This window comes from Ascaphus truei, chromosome 3, assembly GCF_040206685.1.
Source record: "Ascaphus truei isolate aAscTru1 chromosome 3, aAscTru1.hap1, whole genome shotgun sequence".
Taxonomy (NCBI): domain Eukaryota; kingdom Metazoa; phylum Chordata; class Amphibia; order Anura; family Ascaphidae; genus Ascaphus; species Ascaphus truei.
The window spans coordinates 190010306-190024578 of record NC_134485.1 but is presented as its reverse complement, the minus strand read 5'-3'; the positions used below and the strand labels follow the sequence as shown (position 1 = coordinate 190024578).

Here is a 14273-nt window from a genome sequence, read left to right as displayed (position 1 = left end):
CAGCATGTATATTACATGTGAGGTTTGACAATTAATAAATCCCCTGACATGAAATGTCTCTCCACTTACATGAGAGGTATAGTTTTTTCTTGTATCGAGAAAGGAGCAAGTAATGCACCTGCCTCTGTTACACTTGAAGTTTCCTTTTGGCTTGAGACTAAACATAGTGTCCTTATAAAATGGGGTCATGGACAAGGATGCCCCAATGACGTTTCAGAATCGCCTCTACTGACATATGATTGGCTAAATTTTGTGGTGAAGGCCATCCTACCATTCCAAGGAGTATGTCCCTTATCTTTTTTCAAACGCTTTCTCTCATTAGTCGTTTTCAAAAGATCCAGTCTCTCCAGATCCAGCTGCCTTTTAAAAAGAGTCGTCAATGAGGGAAATCTCAAAGCCTTTCTGAACAAATTTGTCCTTTAGTAGACTAGATTGTGCAACAAAATCTAGGTCGGTTGAGCAATTGCTCCTCAACCGACTAAGGGGCCTAAGCAGAAAGCTCCGATAAGTCCGTTTTCTCCAGGTTTTTGCCAAAAGTGCCTATAGCTATTCAGTAAACAGCGATAACCTGGCGAGATTAGGCAAATCTGCCAGGTGTTTCGGGTGGAAAAAAAATCCGCTGATCGCTTGGTGAGAAGCCCTTTCTCGCAGCTCATCGCCAGCTTCTCAAACCCGTGGTATTCTAGGAGCCCAGATCAGCTTCTCGCAGCTGATCGAGGCTCTAGAATTTCGATTTTATCTCCAAATAGACCCACCAAAAAAAGTTGGCAAAAAGCTGGGGATGAGCGGATCCGCCAATACGGCACTTAGAAAAAATTTGGCCCTTTGCCTGCATCGGATTGATGCCGGGGGTCTCCAGAGCTGATATACATTAATATCAGCACCGGAGCCCCCCGGCATGAAGCCGATGCCGGAAAAATGCATTTACAGCCCACTTCATTACCTTAGCGGCTAACTGCTAAGGCAATGAAGGGGTTAACCACCAGTTCCAGGCTTATTGTGGGTAGTGGGGGTGGGTGAATGGGGTATTTGGCCCTTGGTGGGGGTTTAGTCCTTGCGGGGTGTTTGCGGGTGGACTTAACCACTTCATTGCCTTAGCGGTTAATACCGCTAAGGTAATGAAAGGGTTAATCCTCCCGCTACCCACCCGCAAGGCCTAAATACCCACCCTTGGGGCTAATACCCCCTTCACCCACCCCCGCTACCCACAATAAAAACAATACGCACAACAGCCCCACCACCCACCCACATTACTATATATAATGCACTACCCACCCAACCTATACCCCCCTAACATACAGTACATATATATTTATTTTTTTATGCACAGGAATGATACTATAGGCCGGCAGTGGCCCTGAGGTGGTCCCGCATGTGCCTGGGGGTACCTGCTTACAGTAGATCTAAAAACATGGCAGGAGTATCCGGAATTCATAGATCTGGAAACAAAATTACAAGTCAATATAGAAAAATTAACTAAAGAAATTAAAGAAGGAAAACACAAAAAATATCTGCATGATTTTACAGACTTTAGAGATGGTAAGATATTTAAGTTCAAGGTACGTCAACCCAATAGACCCCACTACTGAACACAAGATTCCTCAACAGAGTGGGAAGCATCCGCGAGCGATATAGTACAAAAACATAGTATGGCTCGATCGGATACTCAACACCCTGTTCCCCTTCTCCCCTTCCCTTTAACCCAAAGACCGGGACCTTCCTCTTTTTTAGAGGATTCAGGCCTCTATACCAACACATCTTTAAAAGGAAAACCAGAAGGGGGAAGGGCAGATCATCTAAAGGATCGGGAAATATTGGGATACCAAGAACAAAGGGGAAAGAAGGGATTACGATACCATAATATTGAATGCAGATCATATGAAAGTGATATCCAAAGGCCTATCATTTTGTTCAACAAGTCAGATGGACACATTTGAACTTATTAAAGATCTTAATCTTTTCTCTCGGAAATTGAATTTACACACATTTTTCAATAGACGTACACAAATGAGTTATCGAGATACACCTTATGAAAACTTTGATTTCAGAGACGAGGCAAACATTGGAATTTTGACAGGCCTTTTGGAAGAAAACACACGAACTCCTGGGGAGGCACCTTTTACTGATCTAAAAAATAGGTCCTATTTATACCACCAGCACATACATGCAATAATGTAGACATCTTCACTAAACTTGTGACTAAGGATGTGATGAAACTATCTAGACAAAAGGGATACCAAAATCTATCCCATTATGAGAGGTTTGCACTGAGGGACTTGGGAAAAGATCAGAATATTGTAATAAAACAATCAGATAAAGGGGGAAATATGGTAGTGATGAATCAAGAAGACTACGTTATGGAATGCAGACATATATTATCAGATAAGAATTGCTATATGACACACTCTATAGATCCTACAAATACATACATTAAGGAACTCACCAAGATTCTAAAAAATGGTTTGGATAAAAAACTAATTTCACAAAAGGAATATGATTTCATGCTAATTGACACAAATATTAGGTTCGTTAGTACATACTCTAGTCAATCACAAGAAGTTAAAAATATCCTCCAGAAACACTGGAATGTTTTATTGGAAGTTCAGGACTTAAGAAAAGTTCTATCAGATCAACCCTCTACTGGATATAGAAGAGCCAAAAACATTGGTGACAAATTGGTACACAGCCATTTCCAAACAAAATCAATAAGGACATGGCTGGGGGAACAACCATTGGGATCATATCCCTGCTCAAGATGTAAAGCATGCAAAACAATGAAGGTCACTAAAACATTCATGAATCAAAAACAACCTCCTTTAAAATTAAAAGCTTCATAAATTGCCAGACAACAGGGGTAATTTATTTAATCACATGCAGTTGCGGGAAAATGTTTGTGGGAAAAACCCACAGACAAATAAAAACTCGTATCCTCGAACATCTAGGAGATATAAGAAATGCCATGACAACCCAGTTGCAACATATGTTGCACAAACACACAATGGCAATAGAGACACACTATAGTTTGCAGGTATTGAGCATGTGACATTTGGCCCAAGGAGAGGCAATTGGAACAAACGCCTTCTACAGAGGGAATGCCGCTGGATATTCCAGCTGCAGACCCTTAGCCCTCAGGGACAAAATTAGGGATTTATTTATTCCTAATAGCTCTAATTCAGATAATTATATTTGGACCAATACATTGGGTTGAAACCTCTTACTAATAAGGGATAGTCTAAGGGAGTTTATAGTTTAATAACCATAGAGCTCTGTATTGACTTTAGGGGCAGATCACTTTAGAAAGTAGTCACATTCCTAGACTTTACACGCTATATAGTCTATACAATCCTAGTATATGTATATATTCTTTACAATATATATATATATATATATATATATATATACAGTGTTCGACAAACCTATACATTTGCTCGCCCCGGGCGAGTGGATTTAACCCCCGGGCGAGTAAATATTGGCCCAAGCAGCACACGTTTGGTACTAGGTGGCGAGTAGATTTTTTGGTGATTTGTCAACCACTGTGTGTGTGTGTATATATGTATGTGTATATATATATATATATATATATATATATATACACACAGTGTTCGACAATCCTATACATTTACACGCCCGCGGCGTGTGGATTTAACCCCTGGGCGAGTAAATATTGGCCCAAGCAGTACACGTGTTTGTTTTTTTAAATTTCCCTCCGCTCGTGCTGAAATTTCCCTGCTCGCGCTGCCTGAAACAAAAAAAAAACTCCACCTACCTGACTGCTGATTGGCGCGCGCTCCCAGGTTTTGTGGGCGCGCGGCCAGGCTCTATATGAGCCGGCCCCCAACGAACGGCCATTTTTTCTGGCCAGAGATCTGTTGGAGAGTACGAGAGTAAGTACTCTCCAATCCTCCATCCCCTCTGCTACTTCCCTGCCTCCTGCAGTTCCCCCTTACTCCCCCCGACACCCGCGCGTGGCTGGCTATGGTAGCGTGGGTGTTCCCCCTTCTTTCCCTGGTCCCCGCTTACCCCGGCTCCCACGCGGGGCGGAGGTGTCCCCTCCCTTCTCCCCCCCGGCTTCCCGTGCCACTTCCCACTTCCACCGATCCCTGGGTGATGGTAGTGGGTGTTCCCCACTTACCCCGGCTTCCCGCGATACCCGCGTGGGGCTGGTGATGGTAGTGGGGGTGTTCCCCGCGATACCCTTGGGGGGCGGGTGATGGTAGTGGGGGTGTTCCCCGCTTACCCTGGCTTCCCGCGCCACTTCCCGCTTCCCTCAATCCCCGCGCGGGGCTGGAGATGGTAGCGGGGCTGGAGATGGTAGCGGGGGTGTTCCCGCCTTACCTACTTTGTCTCCGCTTCTCCACTGTCCCGTGGCTGTCCGCGCAGGGCGGGAGATGGTCTCTGGGGGGGAGGGGGGCGAGCGGGGCAGTGGTGGTGGTGCTCGGTCGCGCGGCCTTTCCTCTTCTTCCCCCTGTCGTGTGTGTGTGTGTGTGTATGGGAGAGAGTGTGTGTGTGTGTGTGTGTGTGTGTGTGCATGTATGGGTGTGTATGTGTGTGTGTGTGCATGCATGGGAGTGTGTGTGTGTGTGTGCATGTGCATGCATGGGAGAGAGAGTGTTTGTGTGCATGGGTGTGTGTGTGCATGCATGGGAGTGTGTGTGTGTGCGTGGGAGTGTGTGTGGGTAGGATACCAGAAGTGTCACATCACCCCACCCCCCAATCACCCAACCCCCCAATCACCACCCCACCCAGTCACCCCACCCAGTCACCCCGTCACCCCACCCCGTCACCCCACCCCAGTCAGTCACCCCACCCCAGTCAGTCACCCCATCACCCCACCTCAGTCACCCCCCCCAGTCAGTCACTCCAGTCAGTCACCCCCCCCAGTCAGCCACCCCCCAAGTCAGTCACCAACCCCCCCCAGTCAGTCACCCCCCCCCAGTCAGTCACCCCCCCCAGTCAGTCACCCCTACCAGTCAGTCACCCCCCACCAGTCAGTCACCCCACCTAGTCACTCACCCCCCCAGTCACTCACCCCCTCAGTCACTCACCCCCCCAGTCAGTCAACCCCCCAGTCAGTCACCCACCCTCTCTCTGTGTATCACCCACCCTCTGTGTGTGTCACCCACCATTTCTCCCCTCTGTGTCTCCCCCCTCTGTGTCTCTCCACTCTCTCTCCCCCCACACTCTCTCTCTCTCCCCCCCACACTCTCTCTCCCCCCCACACTCTCTCTCTCTCCACCCCTCTCTCTCTCTTTCTCCCTCCCTCTCTCTCTCTCTCTCTCTCTCTCTCTCTCTCTCACTCTCTCTCACACTCTCACTCTCTCTCTCCCACTCTCTTTCTCCCACTCTCTCTCCCACTCTCTCTCTCCCACTCTCTCTCTCCCACTCTCTCTCTCCCACTCTCTCTCTCCCACTCTCTCTCCCCCACTCTCTCTGTCTCTCCCCCCCACACTCTCTCTGTCCCCCCCACTCTCACTCTCTCTCTCCCCCCACTCTCTCTCTCTCCCCCACTCTCTCTCTCTCTCTCCCCCCCACTCTCTCTCTCCCCCCCACTCTCTCTCTCCCACTCTCTCTCTCCCACTCTCTCTCCCCCACTCTCTCTCCCTCTCCCCCCACACTCTCTCTCTCCCCCCACACTCTCCCTCTCCCCCCCCACTCTCTCTCTCTCCCCCCACACTCTCTCTCTCCCCCCCACACTCTCTCTCTTTCCCCCCACACTCTCTCTCTCTCTCTCTCCCCCCCACTCTCTCTCTCTCTCCCCCCCACACTCTCTCTCTCTCCCCCCCACACACTCTCTCTCTCTCCCCCCCACACACACTCTCTCTCTCTCCCCCACACACTCTCTCTCTCTCCCCCACACACTCTCTCTCCCCCCCACACTCTCTCTCTCTCTCCCCCCACACTCTCTCTCTCCCCCCACACTCTCTCTCTCTCTCCCCCCACACACTCTCTCTCTCCCCCCCACTCTCTCTCTCTCCCCCCACACACTCTCTCTCTCTCCCCCACACTCTCTCTCTCTCCCCCCCACACTCTCTCTCTCTCCCCCCCACACTCTCTCTCTCCCCCCAACACTCTCTCTCCCCCCACACTCTCTCTCTCTCTCCCCCCACACTCTCTCTCTCTCCCCCCACACTCTCTCTCTCCCCCCACTCTCTCTCTCTCTCCCCCCCCACACTCTCTCTCCCCCCCACACTCTCTCCCCCCCACACTCTCTCTCCCCCCCCACACTCTCTCTCCCCCCCACACTCTCTCTCTCTCCCCCACTCTCTCCCCCACTCTCTCCCCCCCCACACTCTTTCTCTCTCCCCCCACACACTCTCTCTCTCCCCCCACACACTCTCTCTATCCCCCCACACTCTCTCTCTCTCCCCCACACTCTCTCACACTCTGGATCTGGATCTCTTATTTACCCTATATATCTTAACTGCCCTATACTACACCGAAATAACCTATACTGCTTTCTTCCAGATATGACTCAAGCTTCACACGGAAGACATCGGAACCCCCCCATACCCAGAAGACAGGTAGGGAACACATCCCCTCCAATGTATAACATTGCGGGAATGAAGGTACCTGGACATTGAGGGACTGCGGATCAGGTAAGATCCCAGGCGGGATTGCTGCTTTAGATATTGTGAAGCGGGGACGTCCAGACACTGGTTAAGGGGTTCAGGAAACTAGTCATTCACACCTGGCTTTTATTTCCAGATCCAACAGTAGTATAATGTAATACAATAAATAAATTTATGTCAAAAACGAATGTTGTTCTGAGTAGGAATTTATTAAATGTATTTTATTTATATATTTTATTTTAAAGCGGGACTGGGGGCGGGACTAGGGGCGGGACTAGGGGCGGAGTTGGGGGCGGGACTAGGTGGCGAGTAGATTTTTTGGTTGGGCGAGTAGATTTTTGGGGGATTTGTCGAACACTGTGTGTGTATATATATATATATATATATATATATATATATATATATATATATATATATATATATATATATATATATATATATATATATATATCCCTGTTTCCTATTGAACACAGTTCGCTACCATATGCTGTATAACCTGTAGGCTCGCAGGGCCTGAGCCTCCGCCACGGAGAGCCTGGGGCGCGCGTAATAATATGTATAACCTTATACGTGGTGCAGCGCGTCCACCTGCGATGGCTTCCAGCCGAGGGGGAGTGGTTCCTCGCAGGACACTTATATATCACTCCACACACACAGCATATAAAACAACCAAATGACTTTACTATATTGCATAGGCAGTATATATGTACCAACAGGTGTCCCTCTATAGAGGAGACACTATCTACTGCGTCTCGCAGGACGCTTCCCCCTTCACCGGGTGATCCCACCCCGTGTGCAGTACTCCCAACAGAATGTCCCCCACCCTCAAGTGAGATAATGAATATGTAAATGGGTGACTGCGCAGCCACTATGTCCCGTGTGAATAGAGTATGACTCGTTGGTGCACTTGGTGATGATTACCTGCCATGCACTCCAGTACCCGGGCCTGCCAAGGATCTTCACAAAGGATCAGATGTGACTGGAACCAGCGATAGCCACCCGGGGCGATCCCACCCAGATGACTGCAGCAACTGTAGAGAGGTCTGAGCCCAGACCTCCGCCAAAGATGTATTGTCTCTGAACTGACACAACAAGGGAAACTGGAACCTGTCCAGGGCCAATCCCTAGCTCCGCTCACGCTACGGGGACTCAGGGCCTAACTGGGCCAGAGTATAAGGCCTAGGTAGGGGCTGTGTGCCTCCTTACACCTGGAGCTCCATCTCCTTCCTCCTCCCGCTAGCTCTGAGCAACGTGCGCGCCCGTCCGCCCTATCTCCTGATATCCCAACCACCCGATTGGTTCCCTGGCGTCACATGGTCTCGCGGTGGCTGCTGGGACTCGTAGTCCCCTACGCTCCACCCTATAAGAACTACTCCTCCTTCGCAGGCTTTGGCAGCTATGCCCGCGCATGCGCGACTTCTGCTCCCTAGCCAGCACCGCAACCTTCTGCGCCTGCGCTAGTGTCAACATGGCAGCGCCCTGAAGTCGCGGAACCTCCGATATACCGGAGCGTTCCCTGCCCTGCTGCAACCTTCCCATTCAACACAACAATACGAGAGAGGGGAGCCCGGCTACATCTATATAATTATACGTAAATATTTTGATAATTAACTCTAGAGATCTGTATTGATCATTAGGGGCAGATCATCTTAGCAAATAGTCACAATTCTACACCTTAACGTTTATTTATATTTCATTCCCTTATTTTCACTACTGCACATATATTAGTAATAAGAGTAGAATATTAGTATTTGCACTTACCCAATGTTTTGGATTTTTAAACTTAATATTAGCTTCAAATTTTCACTCTGAACAATTGCGGATAGAAATCAATATGTATATACATTCTTATAATAATAAAACATACAGAACCCCAATAAGCTCATATTGAACCCCCAAAATAACCACAATATATATATGCGTATAGGTGTCAAAGAGGAGTGCTACTGAGCATGGCAATATATATTTAAAACCAGAGACAGAACATGAAACACAGACAGTACTCAGTGCTACATCCATTAACAGCCTATATATATATATATATATATATATATATATATATATATATATATATAGGTGACAATGGGGAAAGGCGGGGTTGCAGACCTGCCTAAGACATGCAGATGAGCATACAGTTGTATTTGCATATTTGCTTTCCTGTGGAGGGTTTTTGTCACTTTTTTTACTCACCATAACTTAACTCAGTATTATTATATCTATATCTATATACAGATACAGATACAGATACAGATACAGATACAGATACAGATACAGATACAGATACAGATACAGATACAGATACAGATACAGATACAGATACAGATACAGATACAGATACAGATACAGATACAGATATATATATACAGATATATAGATATATAGATATATATCTATAGATATATAGATATATAGATATATATATATATATATATATATATATATATATATATATATATATATATATATATATATATATATATAGATATCTTTTGAATAAAATGGTCTTTTAGTTTACCCCTTTGGCCAAAGTGTTGTAAGCCCTTGAGCCCCTCCAAGGCAGACCACATCTCAAAGGTCCTAACACTAAAATAAATTCTTAATAACCTGTACATAACCAGGAAGAATGATTTATAATAAATCTGTCAAAATTAGTTGCATAGTTCTAAGTCTGATTGAAGCTCTTATTAACCTGTACATTACAAGGAAAAGCACTCTGTATTAGATTTGTCACAATCAAACTGTATGCAGGTTCCCATTGGTCTGCCTTGGAGGGGCTCAATGGCTTACAACACTTTGGCCAAAGGGTTAAACTAAAAGACTATTTTATTCAAAAGATATTTTGATCCATTATTAGAATAGACTCTGATTGACTAAATAAATTTGGATATATAGTTAATAATTACAGAGATCTGTATTGACCTTAGGTGCAGATCATATTAGTAAGTAGTCACATTTTTACACTGAAACACTGAATACATATTATTAAATCTAAATTAGATATTTGATTAAAGTGATCGGTATTGACCACTAGGGGCAGATCAACCTAAAGAATAGTCACAATTCTACACCCCAACACACAAATAGTAATTATTATTTACACTTTATTTCACATTATCACATTTACTGTAGGGAATTCATTAGCATCTACAGTAATTTTTCCCATGCAAACTATAGAAAGTATTCATTTGCATTCACCCACTGTTTTAGTTTAAGACCTAATAGGAGCTCTAAAACTTCCATTCAACAATTATGTATGTAAACTAGTACCATTAATATTTGCACCATAGCTTAAACCCTATTACGTTTGTTCTAGGTGAGCGGATTGGATTTATCATGTATCAATTATTTCCGGACTTAACTGTATATATGTATGTATGTATGTGTATATATATATGTATATATATACAGTGTTCGACAAACCTATACATTTGCTCGCCCCGGGCGAGTGGATTTAACCCCCGGGCGAGTAAATATTGGCCCAAGCAGGACACGTTTGGTACTAGGTGGCGAGTAGATTTTGTGTGGCGAGTAGATTTTTTGGTGATTTGTCAACCACTGTATATATATATGTATATGTATATATGTAAATATATATATATAATATATATATATAGCAACTGTAAATATTACTGTATATTCATTTGCATCTCTTAGACAGGTCTGCAACCCTGTCTTTCACCATTATCGCCCAGTGCTGTGTGCTGGGCGATAATGGTGAAAGACAGGGTTGCAGACCTGTCTAAGACATGCAAATGAATATACAGTAATATTTACAGTTGCTATATGCTTTACTGTGGATGGTTTTTGTCACTTTTTTTACCCACATAACCTTAATAATATATATACTAGCTGATATACCCGGCGTTGCCCGGGATGTAAATCCGTAATAGGTAGTATTAGTTATAAATAGGGGAACTATTTGGTGGAAAGGTTGTATAATAATGTTGAAAAGAAACATTGAAGAAAATGTAATACGATGTTGTTTAAAAATGGTTTATTGTAAACACACCACAGTACAATGTATATTTTGGTGACATAAGTGATGTAAAAATGTGAGGTGTGTGTCCTGCTAGGGTGTGAGCGGGTGTGAGGCGGCGGGTGTCTGGTGAGTGCTTTCGGCGGCTGGTCAGTGATGTCGGTGCGTAGGGGTGTGAGTGCGGCGGGTGGGTGTGAGGCGGGAGGCGCCAGGTGGGTGGTGACTGGGTGCGGCAGCTGGTCAGTGATGTTGGTGCGTAGGTGTGGGAGGCGGCAGGTGTGTGTCGAGTGTGTCAAGTGGGTGAAAGGCGGCAGGAGTGTGGCGGGTGGGTGAGAGGCGGCAGGTGTCTGTTGAGTGCGGGCAGCGGCTGTGGGGCGCAGGGGTGTGAGGTGGTGGGTGGGTGAAAGGGGGAGGTCGGCTGGAGTGAGGGCGGCGAGTGGGTGAAAGGCAGAGGCGGGTGGGTGAAAGGCAGGGGCAGGAGGGCGCGTGGGTGAAAGGCAGGGGCTGGAAAGGCATGGGTGGGCGGGTGGTGGGTGAAAGGCAGGGGCGGGTGGTGGGTGAAAGGCAGGGGCAGGAGGGCGGGTGGGTGAAAGGCAGGGGCGGGCGGGTGGTGGATGAAAGGCAGGGGCGGGTGGTGGGTGAAAGGCAGGGGTGGGTGATGGGTGAAAGGGCGGGCTGGTGAAAAGCAGGGGCGGGCGGGTGAAAGGCAGAGGCGAGAGTGCAGGCGGCGGGTGGGTGAAAGGCAGGGAGGGCGGGCGTTGGGTGGGTGAAAGGCAGAGGCGGGAGGGCGGGCGGCAGGTGGGTGAAAGGCAGGGACGGGAAAGCAGGTGCAGGGGGGGGAAACCAGGTACGGGGGGGAAGGCAGGGGTGGTGGGAAGGCTGGCCGGGGGAAGGCAGGGGCAGTGGCGGGAAGGCAGGGGTGGGGGGGGAAGGCAGGGGCAGGGGGAAGGCAGGGGCAGGGGTGGCGGGGAAGGCAGGGGTTTGGGGAGGGAAAGTGTGGGGGGGAAGGTGGGGGAAGGTGCAGGTGGGGGAGGCGCAGATGGGGGGGGAAAGGCAGGGGCGGGAGGGGGGGTGTCAGTGTGTGTGTCAGTGTGTGTATCAGTGTGTCTGTCACTATGTGTGTGTCACTGTGTCTGTCACTGTGTATGTATTGGGGGGTCAAAAACAGAGCTGGGGGGGGTCAAAAACAGAGCTGGGGGAGGGGCAAAAATGGAGCCGGGGGGAGGGGCAAAAACAACGGAGCTGGGGGGAGGGGCAAAAATGGAGCTGGGGGGAGGGGCAAAAACGGAGCTGGGGGGAGGGGCAAAAACGGAGCTGGGGGGAGGGGCAAAAACAGAGCTGGGGGAGGGGAAAAAACGGAGCGGGGTATCATAAAAGCTGCTGGGGGGTCAAAAACGGAGCTGAGGCGGACAGCCGTTGAGGAGAGCCTGAGGGGTGATAGGGTGGGGGGGGGAGCAAGTCCGGAGAGGGGTGAGAGTGGGGGAGTGTTGTACTTACTTTTGGTGTCGTGGTCAGCATCTCCAGGGGTGTGTGTATGTTTGTTACGGATGTAATCCGCAAGGTAGGCTCACAAATCTCAGGGCTCACACAGTATGAGGAAGCTTCTGGGGTGTGAGCAGTCCACACAGGTGAGAGTGTGGTGTGTGAGTGGAACAGTGGCTTAGAGTGGACCGGCCAATGAGAGCCGTGGGGGGGGGGGTGCGAGACACTGTCCAATGAGAGCCGTGGGAGGGCGGGCGGACCGACGGACCAATCAAATGGTCTCCAGACACTCACAACTGAGATTTTCAAATATATATATATATATATATATATACACACACATGTAGAGGTATCAGTACCGTGTTAGCCGAGCTTCAATAATCAAAAAATAAATAGATGATACCGTTCTGTGGCTAACTAAATGCTTTCATTTGTGCGAGCTTTCGAGGTACACTGATCTCTTTTTCCGGCGATGTTACAATATATATGTACGTGTGTGTGTAATAAAGAACCATAGGCACTCCGTCTGAATAGAAAAATTGGGTGCAAATCCTGTACAAATAAATAGGCAATACGATACCGCACGTGGACGAATATCAGAGGCAGCACTCCAAATGAATATCAAAAATCCTGTATTATTCAACAAAACATCATATCCATGTAATGTTTTGTTGAATAATACAGGATTTTTGATATTCATTTGGAGTGCTGCCTCTGATATTCGTCCACGTGCGGTATCGTATTGTATATATATCACACACAGACTGTACTAGAAGTTATAAAAATCACTAGAGGTGGCCAGTTCTAGGATAAATAATATCGTAATGGATTGAAATCTCCTTTTTCTGTATCAGAGAAAAAGTAGGAAATTGATCTGAAACAGCTGTCAAAAACAAAAACACCTAATGATTTAGTACTTCACTTCAAAAAGTTATTGTTCAAGTATCCCATAAGTTTCTTATTTTGTATTTCCAGAGTGAAGTTTGTTGTGCTGAATAGTACCACTACAGAGACATCAACACGTTGGTCTGAAGTAATTATTCTGCGGTCAGGTAATAAGGAATGCAAATTTAAATTCAGATTATTCATTCTGTTGAGTTCATCTTGCTTTGCTACCAATCTAAATTTATTCAGGTCTACTTAACTCCACTAGAACTAAAGGGGTTTGCATCAATGCAAAATTCTTCTGCAAAATAAGACCAATCTGCCCAAGGAGGTAGAGGCAGTTTGTAATTGCACATGTACAGTAGCTATACAGTCATTTCTGTGTGTGCCCCTCATTGCTTTCAAGGGAACCTTGGCATGTAACAAAAAACAATACCGTTTTCAAAAAAGTTTAGAGACCCAAAAAACCACGAAGAGAAAAGATCCCAGTTGCAAGCAACAGAAAGCAACCTTTGAGATATGATCATACTCTTAGGTGCACTGCACACTATTTTTAAGACTGAAAAATGGTACTTTGGCACATTTGAAGAAGAGACTCTAGAGGTGACGAAAGCTAATTTATCACATACATTACATAGCTGCATATTTGTTCCTTAAAGGTGCTCCTTCACAAATCATAAAACATGTTTTTTAGAAGACAGCAAATCAGATTACTCTTAAATTATTCAGCAGTCAACATTCTTGCTTTCAAAATCTCACATTGGAAGGTCCTAAAACTCCTGCAAAACTATATATATGTAATATAATAAACTATATTATATATATATAATAAAAGAGAAAGGTGCGCAAATACAACTATCAAACAGTAATCTGTGTATAAGTGGATGCTGCCATAATGTAAAGGAAACACACAATTCCAATATATATAATGGAAAACAAAAGGCGCAAACCACTAACCACAATGTTTAAGTTATTAAACAATAACAGTAAAATATTGATGCAATGAAAGTCCAATCTGTAGAATCCTGGATTGAGTGGGATCTATAAATGAAAAGATAGCCAAATATGGTGAAGTATGTATGTATTATTGACACACAACGTAAGCACAGATCCTACTTACGAAATCACAGAATAAAATGTGAATGTCAAGATAGAAATCCTTGTCAGGAACTGTTATACAGGAACTGTTATCCGCAGTAAGCCGCAGGGATCACTCCAAAGTACGCCGTTTGGTTACGACATCAGCACATGTGGATCTCCTCCTCCTCAGCTCCTTAGCTGGAAATCTCGCGATATGTGCATGATGACGCACCGCTTTCGCTTCCGAGTAAACAGAAGCTCCTCCGTGGGTGAAATAAGCC

The 14273-nt window shown here is 46.4% G+C and overlaps 1 protein-coding gene across 1 annotated transcript in view; it reads left to right on the top strand.

Annotated features, from left to right (window-relative positions):
• The window catches only part of UPK3B (uroplakin 3B), a 73086-nt gene that overhangs the window by 40541 nt on the left and 18272 nt on the right, over positions 1 to 14273 (top strand). Inside the window, exon 4 of the mRNA XM_075589827.1 lies at positions 13003 to 13079. Within this exon, the coding sequence (XP_075445942.1) occupies positions 13003 to 13079 (77 nt within the window). The remainder of the gene's footprint in view (positions 1 to 13002; positions 13080 to 14273) is intronic.